This window comes from Nannospalax galili, unplaced genomic scaffold (genome assembly GCF_000622305.1).
Source record: "Nannospalax galili isolate Female #2095 unplaced genomic scaffold, S.galili_v1.0 scaffold1124, whole genome shotgun sequence".
Lineage (NCBI taxonomy): Eukaryota > Metazoa > Chordata > Mammalia > Rodentia > Spalacidae > Nannospalax > Nannospalax galili.
The window spans coordinates 856,836-874,751 of NW_008351693.1; the positions used below are offsets into that span (position 1 = coordinate 856,836).

General features: G+C 40.1%; 1 protein-coding gene across 7 annotated transcripts in view; it reads left to right on the plus strand.

Annotated features, from left to right (window-relative positions):
* Nucleotides 1-17,916, plus strand: part of Zzz3 (zinc finger ZZ-type containing 3) — an 86,311-nt gene that overhangs the window by 29,525 nt on the left and 38,870 nt on the right. For 5 of the 7 annotated variants that reach the window (XM_008848647.3, XM_029553796.1, XM_029553795.1 and 2 more), the window contains 2 exons: nucleotides 11,548-11,675; nucleotides 13,582-13,728. Coding sequence is in view for 2 of the 7 variants with exons in the window: in XM_029553797.1 (XP_029409657.1) it covers nucleotides 13,706-13,728 (23 nt within the window). In the remaining 5 variants the exon portion in view is untranslated. Of the gene's footprint in view, nucleotides 1-3,694; nucleotides 3,792-11,547; nucleotides 11,676-13,581; nucleotides 13,729-17,916 lie in introns of all 7 variants that reach the window. The other 2 variants (XM_029553794.1, XM_029553798.1) reach the window with 2 other exon arrangements.

The following is a 17,916-nucleotide window of genomic DNA, read 5'->3' on the forward strand; positions in this document are numbered from 1 at the left end:
CCCTTTTAAAGGGAAGGGCTTCCTGTATAGATTAGACTGACCTAGAACTCATTGTGTAGCCAAGGCTAGCCTCAGAATCTTGGCTGTCATCCTGCCTCAGTCTCTGGAGTGCTAGGATGACAGGCATGCACACTGCCGTCTGTCCTCTCCCCTTCACATCTTAACTGTTGGATATTGCATTTCATTTGTTGATCAGTAGACGAGCTGCCCAGCACTGTACTGTATATAGTGCTGGGATATGGTGGTAGAGGAAGCCTATGTCTTCTTTCATAGTACTTGCTGGAGGCCTGAGAAGGAAATACTGTATCCTTCTACGGAGACCAGCACAAGGGTAAGCCGGTGTCACAGATAGAGAGGACGGCTGATCCTTAAGGAAACATGTGGAAAGGATTATATGGGTATGGTTGAAAGCTTAAAGTGTGATCTCTAAGGGGTGAGGAGTAAAGTGGTAGAATGCATGTCTAGCATTTTAGAGACCCTGAGTTCAGCCTCCAGCCCCACACAATAAAAGTCATCTCTAGGTTTTAGATCACACGTTCTCTGATCTTGAACTTTGATTAAATAACTTTTCAGTGTCTTAGCAATAAACTGGGATTTCTCATAGTAATTGGTGTAACAAATGAGATGCAGAATGCTTGTGGCCCTTAAAATAATTAAAAAATTTTTTCTTATTTTTTGTATAATGATTATATTGCATGCATGTATGTAAGTGCACCTGTGTCATGCAGGTCCCATGGAGGTCAGAAGAGGGTATCAGATCCCTTGGAACTGGAGTTACAGACAATTGTTAGCCACCATATGGGTGCTGGGACTCAAACCTGGGTCCTCTGCAAGAGCAGCCAGTGTTCTTAACCACTGAGCCATCTCTTCAACCCTAATATATATTTTTAACTTTTACACTTGGGTGTGTGTGTGTGTGTGTGTGTGTGTGTGTGTGTGTGCACGCACGCGTTTATGTGCATTTTTGTGTGTGTTTTCGTACATGCACCGGGGCCTATGTGGAGTTCAGGACAACTTGGGGAAGTTTGTTTTCCTTCCACCATGCGGGATGCAGGGAAAGAACACAGGTGGTCAGGCTTGGTGGCATCTTCACCTGCTGAGCCGTCTCATTGGCCTGGGTCCTTAAATACTAAGCATTTAATACGTATTAGGAAACATTCAGAGTTATTGTTAGGAAATTGAAAGGGGTAGAATGAGATTTACTTAGGTAAATTGGATATGGGGGGATGTCAGGACATTCTGTGTAGAGAAAGCTACTCCAGCACTGGGGAGGAGGCAGAAGTAGGCAGATGTGTGAGTTAGAGGCCAGCCCGAGTGTCTGGACAGCCTGGGCTAAATAGTGAGACCCTGTCCCAAACAGCTTTGGTAGTTACTGTGGAGCAGAAAGCAAGACTATGCTGATGTGATAGATAGTCAGGAGTGTGCTGTTTCGGGGAGACTAGAGGAAGCTCTTGTGCCTTTCTGTCTAGCACAAGTTGGTATTAGTAGAGTGAAACCAAAGTAATACTTAGGAGTAGAATTAGAGGAATCAAGTCCCTTCCGAAGGAACAGAGGAGACTGGGAAACACAGGGAAAGTAGCGGAGGTGGCAGCAAAGGCATTGATAGCCTGAAGGGACGTGTTTACCTCAGAACAGCTGACTTCTGAGAGAAAGCAAGTAAAATGGTGCGCTCACAAAGCTGGGCCTGGTGGAACACACCTGTGATCCCACCAATCAGGAGGTTGAGGAAGGGGGAGCCAGTTTGAGGCCGACCGAGTTACCTAGGGAGACTCTGTCTTAAACTGAAACATCATAAATTATAGTATCTACTCAAAATACCTGGTAACAGGTATCTTGTTTGTCCCTGTGAAGTACAAGCCCTGAAAGCTTGTGGTTTTTGTTTGCGTTCACATTCCCAAAGCCCCAAACACTGCTGGGACCATGCTCGGGCCCGGTTAATATGAGTGAGAGAATTGAATTATGATTATTTTCTGCTTAAACTTTATCCCCCATCCCACATTCTGTTGCGCTGTTGTGCTGTGCTTCCGTAGTGTTCTGTGCTCTGCTCTTTGTACTGTACTGTGCCGTGCCATATGTACTACTGTGGGGACTGTACTATAGGTTCCCGGTCATACAGCAGCCAGATGATCTTTCAAAATAAAATATTAGATTGTCATTCTTTAATAGAATAAATCATCCAAATATATAACAATTAAGAAGTAAATAAAATGTCAAAAAAGTCAGATTTCTATCATAGCCTTCAAAGTTCCCTTCATGGTTTGGTGCCTGCATCTTGAACACTTGCTTCACGGCTGCTACTTGACCCCTTTGCTCAGTGGCTTCAGTCTCTTTGGCCTCACACCAGTTCTCCTCTGGTGCCCACTCTTTCCCTGTTTTAGGGCTTCTGTTCACACTCCCCTACCTCGGACAACTGTTTAAAAATGAGGTAAGGTCTCATTATGTAACCCAGGCTGCTGGCCTTGAAGTCCTTAATCTCCTGCCTCAGCTCAGTCTCCTGAATACATGCCACCATGCACTTTTTCTCTTTCTCTCTCTTGCTCTCATTGGAGACAGGGTCTCCCTGTAGCCCCAGCTGCCATGGAACTCCCTAGGTAGACCAGGCTGGCTTTGGTTTCCCAGAGATCTTTCTGCCCCTAACTCCCAAGTGCTAGGATTTGGTGTGCACCACCATACGTGACTTTATCTTTGGGGACTTGCTATATTTTCTATTTTTTTTGAATCTCGGTATGTATTCCTGACTGGTCTGGAACTCACAGTGTAGACCAGGCTGACCTTCAACTCAAAAGATCCGCCTGCCTCTGCCTTCCATGTGCTGGTATTAAAATTGTGCACCACCGCAGCCCGCCCCATTCACTTTTCTTTGTAATACCGTACTTACTGTAAAAATTACCAAACTGTATTGCACTTAGACTGAGTTCTACATCTATGGCATTAGAAACTCATGTTCTCTTCACAGTCACACATGGTTCTGATACTTATCTATGGTTGAAAGTTCTGATGTGCAGTTTGGATTTGGTTAGTTTTAACTGTCAACTTGGCACAGTGTGGGGTCCCCTGGGATGAGAATGTTGGTGAGGGGTTGTCTAGATCAGGTTGGCCTGTGGGAGATTGTCTTGATTGCATTAAGGCTGGAAGATTCCACCCCCATGCACCCATGGTCCCCTATGTTGGAGAGAGATGGAGCTAAGCATGTGCATGTGTGCGTTCTCTACCTTTCATATTCCTGATTAGGCGCCTGACTAGCTGTGTCAGGTTTCTGCCTCCTTAACTGTCCTGCAACGATGGACTGTAACCTCTAATCTTGATCTAAAATAAACCTTCTCTCTTGAGTCTTATGTCAGTATCTTATCACACAGGCAGATGGAGCTAAGACAGTGAGCTGCTGGGGAGATAGAGACTAGAATCTTAATTGACATGGAATCCTGTTGACATGGAAGCACCAGGTGTCCTTTGTGGCCCATTAAAATGTGCAGCCTTCCGTGTATTTGATGTGTGATATCATTTATGTAGACTGCAGAGATTGACAAAAACTAATTTGATGTTGAAAGCTAGATTAGTGCTTCCCTTGTGGATTAGAAGTGCAGAGAGGATAAAGATAAAGGGGAGCCAGTAATGTTCATAATGTGATTTATTTCCTTAATATATTCTACAAACCAACATGTTTGTTTGAAAAATTAATCCCTTCATTTTACAGATGAAGAGGTGGGACTCCTGGACGCTTACTAAGGCCAGAGTCATTATCTGCACTATTTGCCTGGCTCGAAGATGTGTTGTTTTCCTAGTGGTCAAAGGTTGGTGGTCAGCTATTTGTTTATGGCATTTCCTGCCATCAGCCAAGGGTTGGGAGATGAGTAGTACTGGATGGCTTTAGTCCACTGGAAACAGGATCATGTGTGGAGTAAGTTTCAGGAAGAAGGGCCTGGACTTGATGCACAGATGGGCAGGGGCATCAGTCTCTCTCTTGTTTTCCCTGGCCAGGCTTTGATATGACTCAAGAAAATGTTTACTATGTGTGCTCTTTACCCAAGAAACATTTTTAATAGACAAGGGCCTTCCGTGTGGGAGCTAAGCTTTTCTGGCCATCTACTGGAAATTAAGCCCACTGTTGCTCACCCTGGCCTACACTGACCTGGCAGTTGCATCACCTGAGAGCTGTAGTCACTGTTGTTGGCCTGGACCGACAGCACCACAGAATGTTTAGCTTTAACCTGTATCCTTGGAAAAGCATCTTGTTTCTTAGATTGGAGCTGGAGAGATGGCTCAGCTGTTAAGAGCACTGGCTGCTCTTCCTGAGGACCTGGGTTGGATTCCCAACACCCACATATAACTTCAGTTGGCTAACAACCACCCATAACTCCACTTCAGGGAATCCGATGCCCTCTTCTGGCCTCTGTGGGCATTGCATGACAGGGGTGCACTTACCTACATGCAGGCAAAACACCTGTACACATAAAATAAAAATAATTTAATTTTTAAAAATGTATTATTACTGGAGGTTGGGCATGTGGAGGTCAGAGAAGAGCTCTGTGAAGTTGAATCTTTCCTTTTACCCTTATGTGAATTCCAGGGATCAAATTCAGGTGATTGGAGTTATGTGGCAAGTACATTTACCTATTGAGCCATCTAGCTAGCCACTACTTTTAAAGGTTTGTTTTTTACCTTTGCAAGACCGGGGCACTGTTTATTTTTGTTTTTTATTTTGAGACAGGGTCTCACTATGTAATCCTGTCTGGCCCGGAACTCATTATGTAGGCCAGTCTGACCTCTGCCTCCCTAGTACTGGGATTAAAAGCATGTATTCCCCTCACCCCCTAGCTTTTTAAAATTTTTATTTTATTTGTTGGTTTTTTGAGACAGTCTAGCTCTGTAGCCCTGGCTTACTTGGAACTTTCAGTAGTCATTCTGCCTCTGCCCATCCCCCCAAGTGCTGGGATTATAGACAAGCGCTGTCATACCTGCCTCAGAGTTTTTATTCTACAGCTTGATTTTCCCTACTATTGAGATGATGCCCTTCTGAGTACTATGTAGCCCAGGCAGGCCTTTGTGGACAGTCCTCTTGACTTCAGTGCTGGGATTACAAATGTGCACCACCATACCTGGTTTGCCTTCTGGTCATATCTGATGTCCTAGGAAATCAGAGGTTTTCTACTCTGGCTAGTTAGGTATACAATCTGTTCCTACTTCTGGATAAGGTAGGAGCTGTGGTATACTACAGCTGATTGTTAGAGACAATTTTAGAAATGTTGGGATGGGGCTGGAGAGATGACTCAGCAGTTAAAGAGCACCAGCTGCTCTTGCAGAGGACCCAGGTTTGGTTCCCAGCACCCACATGGTGGCTAACGAGTTTGTAGCTCCAGTTCCAGGGGAATCTGATGCTCTCTTCTGGTCTCTGCAGGCATTGCATGACACATGTGCACTTACATACATACAAACGAACACTCATACACATAAAAGTAAATTTGGAAAAAAAAATTTAATGTCCAGATGTACCAGGCATATTGGTGTAGCCCTTTAATCCTAGCACTCAGGAGACAGAGGCGAATCTCTGTGATCAAGCCTAGCCTGGTCTACATAGCAGGTTCCAGGTCAGCTGAGGCTATGGGGAGACCCTGTCTCAAAAAGACAAAAAAAATTAAATGTTGAGATTTTGGGGACGAGTTCTCTTTTTTTTCTTTTTGGTCTTTTTGAGACAGAGTCTCCCTGTAGCCCCAGCTGTCCTGGAACTCACTATGTAGACCAGCCTGGCCTTGAACTCATAGAGATCCACCTGCCTCTGCTTCCCAAGTGCTGGGATTAAAGGCATGTGCCACCACGCCCAGCTCTGAGACTAGTTCTTATTTATTTAGTATATAAAGTAATGTGCTTCATTATGGCATTTGTTTAATTCTTTCAAAATTTTTAAAAATTTCGCTTATTCATTTACTGTATATGAGCCTTTTGCCTGTGTGTATGTAAGTGCACCACATATATGGAGTTACAGACAATTCTTAGCTGCCATTTTGGTGCTGGGAACTGAACTTGGGTCCTGCAAGAGCAACCAGTGTTCTTAACTACCGATCCATCTTTCTAGCCCCTCTGAGAAATTTTAAATTGTTATTTTATATAATTTATAAAAATGGTGTAGTTTGGTAAAATTAAGTTTTAAATTGGGGTTGAGGGAAGAAAGAGAAACATAAAAAAGTGAGTATTAAAGTTATTTTACCTCCTATGTTACATATGACTATTGTGCTTTTACAGTAATTTACATATATTGTGTTTCTGTGGCAGAGATACTATATAATTGTGCCATGTGTTGCTGTGTACTTCTTTCCATTTGTGCTTGTAGTAATGCCATAGCTTGAAATTGTAAGAGCACTCCAGGCACTGGAAACCCTATAAACCAGGACTTGTATACCACTTTTCAGTTATTAACATTTTTCTGCATGCTTTTTCTTATGATTATGTCTCTCTTTGATGTTGAGCTCTTTTCTGCCAAGGTTGAAATGATACCTTTGTCTCTCCCCCTTTTATTTTATTCTGTGAACTCTAACCACCATGACCTCTCCACAGAGTCCTCACTATTGTCCTAACTCTGGGAAACTAGTGAGCTGGTTGTCTGTGATTAACTTCCCTACTCTGCAGCCTAGAAACACTGTGTTGTTTTTATGAGACAGATTCTCTCTATAGTCCTAGCCAGCCTTGAACTCACAGAGATCGCCTGCATCTGCCTCTTAACGTGCTGGGATTTAAGGTGTGGGCCACCAAGTCTGGCACCTAGAAACTCTTGAAACAGTGAGCCAAGGCAGTGAATAAGAGACACGCATTACTTTTTTTGTTGATTGATCCCTGACCTGTAGTATCTGGTTTCTAAAGTCTAAAAATAATCCACTTACATTTTTGCTCAGTTTTTAGTAGGTTCAAATAGGAGCATACACTTACTGTCTCATGGCCAGAGAAGTCCTTTAGAAGAGTTTTAGAAAGGAGAGTGATAGAGTCAGATAAGTATTTTATGTGATTTTTTGTGCACTGCATTTTAGAACAGGACTTAAAGCAGAAGGTCTGAAGAGATGGCATTTAATGTCTTAGTTTGTTTTCCTGTTGCTGTGATAGAATGCCAACAAAAGCAACTTACAGGAGAAAGAAAGAGTTCATGTGGCCCATGGGTCCAGGTTAACGTCCACCGTGGCAGAGAAATCACAGTAGCAGGAGCTTGGAGAAGTTGGTGACATGTCCCCAGTCAGAGGAAGAGAGTAGTGACTACGTGCGTGCCTTTGCTCAGCTTTCATTCTTCTTCAGTACATACCAGGGTCTCCTGAGTGGGGTACCATCACATCAACTTGTGGGAGTCCTCCCACTTCAATGAACACAATAAAGATAATCCCCAGCAGAGATGCTCATGGGCTCATCTCCCGTGGTAATTCAAGTGACTGATGATCAAGACCTAAGGATAATCACCAGTGACAGTATTAGAGAGGTGGAAAGCAATCTGAAAGCTATTTAGGAGGAATGATCTAGTGCAGGGTTTCTAAAAGGATGGGTCATGACTTGTTTAAATCTGAATCTCCTATGTATTTGATACAATGAACATTTTTTTTGCCCCTTTTTTTGTTTGTTTTTGTCTTTTTGAAACAGGGTCTCCCCTATAGCCCCAGCTGGCCTACAACTCACTATGTAGACCAAGATGGCCTTAAACTCACAGACATCCACCTACCTCTGCCTCCCCAGTACTGGGATTAAAGGCAAATGCTACCATGCCCGCTTTCTCAGTTTAATGTTTATAAACACTATAAAGTATAGAAGACAGTGATGTAACGTACAGCGTCATTCTTGAGCAGCAGCCCCGATTTGAGTTGGCCTGAGGTGCCTAATTAAAATGACGGTTTATATATTGGTGTCCAGACTGCTGAATCTGAATTTCTGAATTGATTTGGTCTAGAATAGAAACAAGTACACGAAAGTACCCCACAGACATGATCTCCTCTGAACTTCACGATAACTCTGAGATAGTGGCAAGTAGTGTGTCCACATTTTACAGATGAAGAAATAAAATATAGGCAAAGTGGCTTGGTTTTAGTCACTTAGGAGTTGATGACAGAAATAACACTTCATCTCCTATCTGTCTGACTATAAAAATAGCTGTGTTTGTGTGCCATCCAGCTGAACCTGTGATTCTGAGCACTTCCGGGACTGGGAGATGAGTCTTTTCTCTCTGGTCATGCTTTATTTGTACCAAGTAAGCATTTTCTTTTTTTCTGGCAAATACTATGAAAGACTGCCTAGGAAAGGTATGTATATCTTTGACTGTTGTTATCTGGCTTCTTTATGCTCTACAGCACATACTAGTATTTTCACTTAAAACAACAAAAGAATCTGATGTTAAATACGTGTCTATGTATAACCTTTCATTTGAGTTTTCTAAGCTCTTACAGACATAATACAAAGTACTGTAGTATCTTGCCACCTAACCTCCATCTAGTTAGACTCTGCAGTCCTATTTCCTATAATGTGCTGTTGCTTATCCCTTTTCTTCATGACCAGGACTGACACTCTGTAGAGGTTCTGTAGTCCTTTGAAGGCCTCTCATGTGTCATGAATCTGAGATCCTGGAGTCTAGCACAGCAGTGCCAGTGTTAGATGGCAAATAGTAGAAAAGATCATTCTTTGTAGGGAAGATTGGTTTTTAGATTTGCTGTTGAAGGCCTGAATAGTCAGTGAATTTTATTAGTACATGGAAACAAGCAAAGCTTTGTTTTGGAGAGTAAAGAAAATAAGGCTTTAGGAATAGGGCTTCCATAGTTTCTGTTTTGAACGCCTTTAGAAAGACAAATAGCTGTTTTTCAAACTTGTAGAACTTAAGTTACAAAAATGTAAAATAATTCAAATGAGAAAAAATTGTTGAAATTTGTTACAATTAAAAGTAGTTTACTCCAGAAAGTAATGTAGCTTTTTGTTTTTTTGTGGAATGCCTAACTTTGGCATGTGTAGTGAATAAATGAGGACCACAAATTTAGGTGATGTGAGTGTTTGGGCTGGTTTAATTACTTTGTTAGAAGAGAAGGAAAAACAATTGCCTGCCTCTGCTCTCTGGGATTCTTTATTGATTTTGAGGGAAGGTGTCTTATAGTTTGGGCTGGATTTGAACTCTGTGTAAGTGAGGATAGCCTTGAACTTTCATCGTTCTGCCTCTACCTCCCAAGTGCTAGGATTAGGGTTAGAAGAAGCATTTCATTACAGCTTTAACATATTCAGTAACATGTTCCAGAGCAAGAGTACATCTCTTTCACAAGTGGGTGCAAGTTTCTAGGATCACAGTTGAATTAATACAGTTATACAATATTGAACTCAGTATAAGCCCTGTAAGACATAAAATTGAATGAGTTTTTAACCTTTAAAAAAGATCTCCATTTCATTTTAGAATATATTGTTCCTTGCAGAAAGACTCATTGTTTTTGCTACTAACACTGAGATGTTGGTGCATGCATCTCTAATCTGTATGTATCTGATTATTACTAGTCATAATCAGTTGCACTTGGATCCTTGGCACCTGTGTATGTCTATAAAGTCATCGGGTAGATTTCAGTGGTAATGTTTATCACCTCTACTAATTAGCATGATGTAAATTTCCATGCTTCCTCCTCAAATATAATACATTATTTAAAATTTCTTGTTTTTTTTTTCTCTGTGTGTGTGTGTGTATCACACAGAACATCCCAAACCATCTTATTCAACCAACTATACATCCACTTCCCAGATGGCACCCTCCCATAGCCTCCCTACCCCCACTAGAGCCCCCCCCCCTTTTTTTAGACAGGGTCTCCCTGTTGCCCCAGCTGACTTGGAACTCTCCAAGTAGACCAGGTTGGCCTGTACTCACCGAGATCCACCTGCCTCTGCCTCCCAAGTGCTGGGACAAAAGGTGTGCACCACCATACCTGGCTAGTCTAAATTTTTTTTTAAACAAGAAGTTAGAGGGCTGGAGAGATGGCTCAGTAGTTAAGAACACTGGTTGTTCTTGCAGAAGACCTGGGTTCGAATCCCAGCATCCACATGGCAGCTAACAACTATCTGTAACTCCAGTTCCAGGAGATCCGACAGTCTCTTCTGTCCTCCGCAGGCATTGCACGACACAGGTGCACTTACCTACATGCAGGCAATACACACGTACACATAAAATAAGAATAATATATTTTTTTAAACAAGAGGTTAGAAATGTTTGCACAGCTGTATTTCAGTTTATTTTTATGTTTTTGTTTTTTTCTTAAGGTACTGCAGTTTGTCCTCAGTTCCTGATATGTGTTAAGCATGTATCCTGTCACTGAACTATATCCCTAGCTCCTCAGTGGTTTTAAATTTGTTATTTTGAGACAGGGTCTATATAGCCCAGACTGGCCTGGAACTCAGTGTCTTCCTGCCATGGACTCTGAGTGCTGTGAGTATAGGTGTGAGCTACCACACTCAACTTCTCTGTATTTAATCACTAGTTTCCTATTTACATCTGATTAATAAGGCCTGTACAGGCTATGATCTGTGCTAAGAACATTGTTTATCTACTTACTTGTTTGTTTAATTAATTAATTGATTGATTGAGAGAGGGTCTCACGGTGTAGCCCTGCCTGGCCTGGAACTCAGTGAGTAGACCAAGTTGGCCTCAAACTCACAGAGATCTGCCTGCCTCTGCTTCCAAAGTGCTAGAATTAAAGGCATATGATACTACTTTGTTTTTGAATGATTACTTTAGAAGAACAAGTATGCGTGCGTGTGTGTGTGTGTGTGTGTGTGTGTGTGTGTGTATGTATGTTACTAGAAATCAGTTTCAGCTTCCTGCATCCTAGGCATGTGCTCTACTACTAGGCTATACCTGTAGCCCCTATCAAATATTTTAAAGACATATTTAAGGGAAATTAAAAAATTTCCCCCTTTTTTTATGTTTGTGTATATCTTATGTTACGGTACATGTGGAGACCAGAGGTCAATGTTGGTGCGTCTTCCTTGATTGCTTTCACCTTATTTTTTGAAATAAAATCTTTCACTAAACCTGGAGCCTTGCTGATTGACTGTTGACTGGCTGGCTGGTCAGCAAGAACCAGAGATCCCCTGGGGATTGAACTCAGGTTGTCAGGCTTGGCTTGGCTTGGCATGTACTAAGCCATCTTGCAAGTCCCCCAGTACTTCATTCTAAATATTATATGTTGGCTTCTTAATGTTATCCTGTTAATTAATGTCTGAGTAATTGCAGACTTCTATAAATGATTATGCATCTGCATTGGTAGTAGTAAAGGAATCTAAGGAGTTTGTAATCTGCTGGAATTTGAATCTAGAATTATATTTAGAATTTTTTAATTAATATTTACAGATTTGTGATAGATGCTAACAAATGATCTTACTCTGTTGAAGTTAACATGTATCATGGCTGTTGAAGTTAACATGTATCATGGCTAATATAAGGAATTATTTGTGCATTTTATTAGAAAAATGAAGTGGGCTAAATGTGTTTTAATACTGTTTATATCCACAAACCCATGAACAAGAATGTAGCTGTAGTGACTCCATTGTGGTTTCCCTTCACAGATACCAAGTTGTGCTAGCACAACCATATAAATAATTACCTGAAGTCTCAATGTAACATGACCGTTAACAGTGATGACACATAAATGCAGATGCTTGGGAATCATGTACTAGGTGAAACACTTCAAAAGGTAAGAAAAGATTGTGGTATTCTAAGACTGAGTGAGATATAGTTAGATGTAGTTAACTTTTTTCAGTGTATCTGACTTTTAAGAAAAATGTCTACAGGAGCCTGTATTTGATGCTGGTACAACTCAGCTGTAAATACCTGTTCTTTTGTGAAAAGAACAGTGGCAGATATTTTTAACTGGCAAATATAGTAGGTGATGTTTCTGTTGTGAATTCTGCTGAAAAATGTCTTAACGATGTGGCTGGAACTTCCATATGCGCATAGGGCCACTACTATCTAGAAACATGCCCTGTTTTGCTTGTGGACTTCAGGATGAGGGCAGTGACGTGGTCAGTTGATGTGTTTGGTATAAGAGTCAGTTTTCCAGTCAGGCTTACTTTCTGTAGGATCTTGCTTTCCCTGTTCTTTCCTTCTTCATGTTAATATAGAACTTGTAACATGTAGGGAGAGATAGTATATATAGGTAGTGTATCTACTTTGTGTTTTTGCAAGAATTTGCAAGACATATTTAGGAGAGGTCTTTTAGGTAGCTCTATTCCTTGCTAAGCAACAATAATCTCTTCCTAAGTGTAAAATTTATATTAACATATGCTTTACCACAGGAAAATCAATAAGGATTTTCAAGGTTAAAAATGTATATATTAGAGGCTCGGAGTGGTGGCGCACAACTTTAATCCCAGCACTCGAGAGGCAGAGGCAGGTGGATCTCTGTGAGTTCGAGGCCAGCTTGGTCTCTGTAGTGAATCCAGGCCAGCTAGGGCTACAGGGAGACCCTGTCTCAAAAAGATGAATGGGAATGTAAGTTCAGGGAGAAGAAAAAATAAAATTACCTTATTACAGAAGAACATTTACACTAAGAAAAGTTATTTTAAGAATGAGTATAGTAGGTATCAAATCATTGTAGTACTTATTTAGATTCTATTGGCTATACTTAAGTAGATCAGTACATCATCAATTTTAAAAGTAATCTATTTTTACTACACAGCAACTCTAGTTCACAAGGTTTGATAATTGTATCAGTTCTTAATTATAATACTTTCCTTAAAATAGTATCAATTTCGGAATATCTAGTTTAAGCTTATAATAAAGTGACACTTTCTATCATAGATATCTGCTTGTCATTTTTTCTGGTACTGTTGTTGCAGATGGGCAGTCCTAATAGCCTAATTAACTAGATCGTACATACTCTGAAAAGGACATCTTAATCTAGTAGTGAAACTACAGTTAATTGGAACATGCCAGGAATTGAAATGTAATTAGGTTAATTAAAATATGTGGCTGAGGACTAGAGAGATGGCTCAGTGGTTAAGAATATTGATTGTTTTTGCAGAAGACCTGGTTCAAATCCTAGCACCCACATGGCAGCTAACAACTGTCCATAACTCCAGTTCCAGGGGATCCGATGGCCTCTTCTGTCCTCCATGGGCATTGCACAACATGGGTGCGCATACGTGCATGCAGGCAATACATGCATACACCTAAAAATAATAAAAATAACAAAAACAAAACAAAAATACCTGGTTGAGTATTCCACTTAGAAAAGCTTTCCTGTTTTTATCCTGTTGAAAATAGATACAGAACACTTTTTCTAGAGAATTTTGGAAATTCTCTAGAAATCCTTTAGGTCATGTTTTGTTCTGTTTCCAGAACAGAACTGAGTTATATTTAGATTCAAATTAATGATTGAGCTGTTATTGAGATTTGGTATATTTCAAGCTCTTTTTATTTTTCGTTTTCTACAAGTTCTGTTCCAGTTGCTTAGTATACCTGAAGCTGGCTCCAAGAAGCAGCCCCCAAAAGCGTTACTTTGAAAAAGACTATTTATCTGTTATATCTTTATCATTGGAGTAAACTGTTAGCATCAGTTAATTTCTTTAATTCTTATTCTTGTTATTTTTTTTTTAAAGAGAAGAATTAAGAGGTTATAGTATTCGTCATGGCCGAAGCTGGGGGCCTGGAACCTGATGCCTGAGCTCTGCTCTAGATCACAGCTCCGTCTCCTTGGAACATCAGGAAAAGAGAATATCCACAATGGTAGATCTGTGGTTGATCAGGTGAGTTATTTAGTTTTGGAGCAGAAAGACAACTGTAGTTTAAGTTTTATTTTATTGTTTTGGGTGGGAAGAGACTTGTTAAATTTCTCTAGGTCTTTCTCTGTGACTTGTACTTTATAGGACTCAGCAGCTTCTGGGGATTAAATATTTTTCTGCCCTTTTCTGGGGAACGGAATAATTGAAATGTCTGTGGGAATCTCTGGTCTAGGCCATTAAATCTGTCCTTAACCTACATGTGTAAGGGCATTGTGAAATTCCTTGACTTGTCTTTCTTTGTTGTCTTGTGTATATTCATTCAGATTTATCATCTCTATCTGATATATCTGTATCTACCTGTCAGTCATCTGTCATCTCTAACTCTTGATGAGAAAGAAGAAATCCTTTTTTAAAACATCATAGTAGAGTTTCCAGACTTCCAAGAGGTGACTGCTAAGGACCTTTTGATAAATTGTGCGGAAGGTTCACAGGTTTCATTTTCTTGCTATATAGTCACAGTTGCACAGCTGAAACAATGGGTCTTTTTAATTTTTTATTTTATTTTATGTATAACAAGTACTGAGTGCACGCATGTTATACAGTGCTGCAAGGAGGTCAGAAGAGGGTGTCGGATCCCCTGGAACTGGAGTTATGGACAGTTAGCTGCCATGTGGGTGCTAGGAACCGAACCTGGGTCCTCGGCAAGAGCAACTGGTGCTCTTAACCACTGAGCCATGTCTCCAGCCCCATAATTGTTCTTTTAAAAGAATTTTTTGGCTGGGTGTGGCAGTACATGCTGGTGGTCCCAGCACCTGAGAGGCAAGCGGATGGCTGAGAGTTTGAGGCCAGGTCTGGCTTCATAGTGCTTTCCAGGCCATTCAGCGTTGCACAGCAAGACTGTCTCAAAACAAAACACAAAACCCTGTGGAGCACTGTACGATGAGCAAAGACTGAGCAGTTTGTGTTCTAGAAAGTAGAGAAGTGGTCACAGTCTTGGTGACACTTCTCAGATGCTCTTACTCTCTTTTTCTTTTACTTTGGCTTTTCCACCTGAAAATATACAAGTATTATGACCGGTTTTCTAAGTTTTTCACATACTAAAACTCAGTATTCTGATAGTAAACAAGAATTTCGGTGTTAATGTTGGTGCTAATTGCCAGCTCCTCAGTTCCCAAAAGAAACTTTCACACCTTTGCTGAGTAGAATGGGAGCCAGAGGTCACTGGCAGTATGTCCTGAGACACCTTTCTTTAATGCGAAAGCGATAGCTGCAGCAGTATTTCACTGGAGGCCTCTTTGTCTAACCTTTATCACTGCTTAGGCCCTGATCACAGGGCCTAGAAACTTGTCATCTGAAACATGGCTGAGAGCGTTTCAGAGAGTGCTTCAAAGTTTTATAGTTTTGGGTAGAATTGATTCAAGTTTGAAGGCAGTTCAGTGGATGTCAGATAAATAGATAGGATGTGTGGATTTAGGTGAGGTTGGGGCTTATGTGAACGGACAGGCTGGAGTTTGGTTGTCTGTTCCATCTCAGTCTCTTCATTAGGATGGAAACTTGTGAGAATGGGGAATACAGAACAGTGTTTAATTCCAGTGATGGCTCATACTCTATTCCTTCTGCATTCTAGAAAATGCTACTCCTTATTAGCTGGTGGGTAATAGGAAAAACTTTAGTCTGGTTAGTAGGTTGGGTTTTGTCCATATGAGTATGTTAGCTAATGGTTTTCCTTAATTTTGAAACTACAGTGATAGAATTTCTGTTTCCAGATGGGTACTGGCTGAGGTTTTCACTGTGTCTCCTATTCTAGTTAATCAGCGGGTATTTCTGAGATAAATGGTGAATGGGTGCATTTCTACTCCCTTAGCAGTTTCATATTTGGCATGAATATAATTATATGCCCAGTCCTCTTCACTGGATTCTTTAGTGACTTTATATTTGACTAAAGTGAGGAAATCAACAGCCTTAGTCTGTAGAACTTCCTAATAAGTTTGGCAGTAATGCAAACATTTTTAGGTTAAGGTCCCTTTTTGATAAATGGCTTTGTACTCAGTTATCAGGTAATTGCAAAGAGCATGTATACTTTATGTATGTTTATCCAAAAATAGGAGAGACAGGAGGAAGAACAGCAGAGGGGAGACTGTTCAGATTTTGTTTTACTCTAGCCTTCATCACTTCAGGCTTTTAAGTGTATGTAACACGTTAATTCCATTCAAAGTCACTGTACAACATACTGTTTGATGCTTTAGTCAGGAGGACCTACCAAGTACTTAAAGACAATATTGTATTTAATTTGGTTTGAAATTTGATTTAGTCTGAATGAAATGATTTAAGACAGTGCTTCTTATTCATATACACACACACATATGAATGAATGAATGAATGAATCTCTCAATCGTTAGGGACTAAGATTCTGTATTTCTTTCTTTTTTCCTTCTTGCCTCTGTTTCTTCTGTTCTGAGTATGAAGCCCCTGGGCATTCTAGGCAGGCAGGCAGATCACCAGGCTACACTTGCAGTGCCCATTCCGCATTTCTAACAAGCTTTGGAGACGTGCTCTGATGATGTTCTTCAGATTATAGCATTTTTAGCACCGGAGGATCTTTGTTGCAAAATAGATTTTTTGTTTGTTTAGTTTATTAGTTCTCTCTTAAGACAGGGTCTTGATAACTACAGCCCAATAGTTGGGATTTACTGTGGTTGTTGAATGGAATTAAAACCCTTTTTAGGGGACAAAAAACATCTTTCATACAAATCAGTGTTTTGGGTTTATAACTGACGTGATAAAGGCAATAGGGCTTTTCTAGGTGGTGTTTGATAGTGATTTTCATTTACCTGTGTATGTGTATGCATATATACACACTTTTTTTAAAGTAATTCATAGCATTATGAATTAATAGCATATATTACATTCACAATCGTCTCTTGTGGAAGTTTGTATTATAAAACAAGTTTTGCTCTTATTCAGATTGTGTGGAAAGAAAAGAATGGTTAAGGAAGGCTAGTTACTGAAATCATTTAAGAGGCTTATATGCCTTTAAGTGGCATTGCTTTTTAAAAGTAGTGCTTGCCAGGTTGCTGATATTCCATCTGAACTACATGTTATGAAAGGTAGTTAAATTCGCATTTGATGTTATACCTTGTTTAGAAAATTATTATTAGTTTTCTATTCCTATTTACATAGATATTTAGGATTTAACTTTCAGACTTAAAGAGTTCCAGATTTTGGTACATCATAAATTGCCTCTTATTTTTCAGTTTATGTTCTTTAAAACATTTGAAGTTTACCTTACATTTATTGTAACCGAAAAAGGAAATTTTGGAACAGTCAGTGTTTTATTATTATTATTATTATTATTATTATTATTATTATTATTAAAGTAAAACAGGAGTGTCAGCTTGGTGATGAGACCAGCAAAAGCGAACTCCATGTCCGAGATTGCTTCAGTCAGTCTCCGGTCAGTAGAAGTTTACCAGGAGAGTGTTTCCATGTTCCCATACCTGCTATTAACTTGATTTCTATAAAATTCTCTAGAATAAATAATTGTGCTTTAATTCCAGGGCTGATTTTTTTTTTTTTTTTTTTTTTAGGAACTGGGGAAAGCCTTAAAAATATGCCAAACTTTAAAACAAAGCTAAGCTCAAACAATTTACCTGTTTTACAGAGCACTCTTCTCACTTCATTTATCAGTGAGTGTAAGCAGGGAAGCAATTTGTGTGTGTGTGTACACTGTATGTGTGTGTGCTCCTGCACGAGATGAATTACATATTCCTAATTTCTTAAGTGTAATTATTCCTTTCAGGGTAGTTCCTGTTTTCTTCTAGCTTCTTAAAATAATCTGGGTTTTTTTTGTTTGTTTGTTTTTTGTTTTTTTTTTTGGTCTTTTTGAGACAGGGTTTCCCCGTAGCCCCAGCTGGCTTGGAACTTGCTTTGTAGACCAGACTGGCCTTGCTTGAACTCAGAGAGATACGCCTGCCTCTGCCTCCCAAGTCTTTTACTTGGTGGCATGGCTTTCTCTAGAGACTCTGAAGCTTTGATTTGCTGTGTTGTTAGCCAGTGCAAGCCAGTGTTGGGACTTCTGTCCACTTATGTGGACAGAAAGATTCTACTGCAGCCAGAATTTTTGTATGCCAAATGACTATCACAGGATTTGCCTTAAACCATTTAGTAAAAGCATTAGAATGATTGGAATAATGTTTGTAAGATACCTGTTGT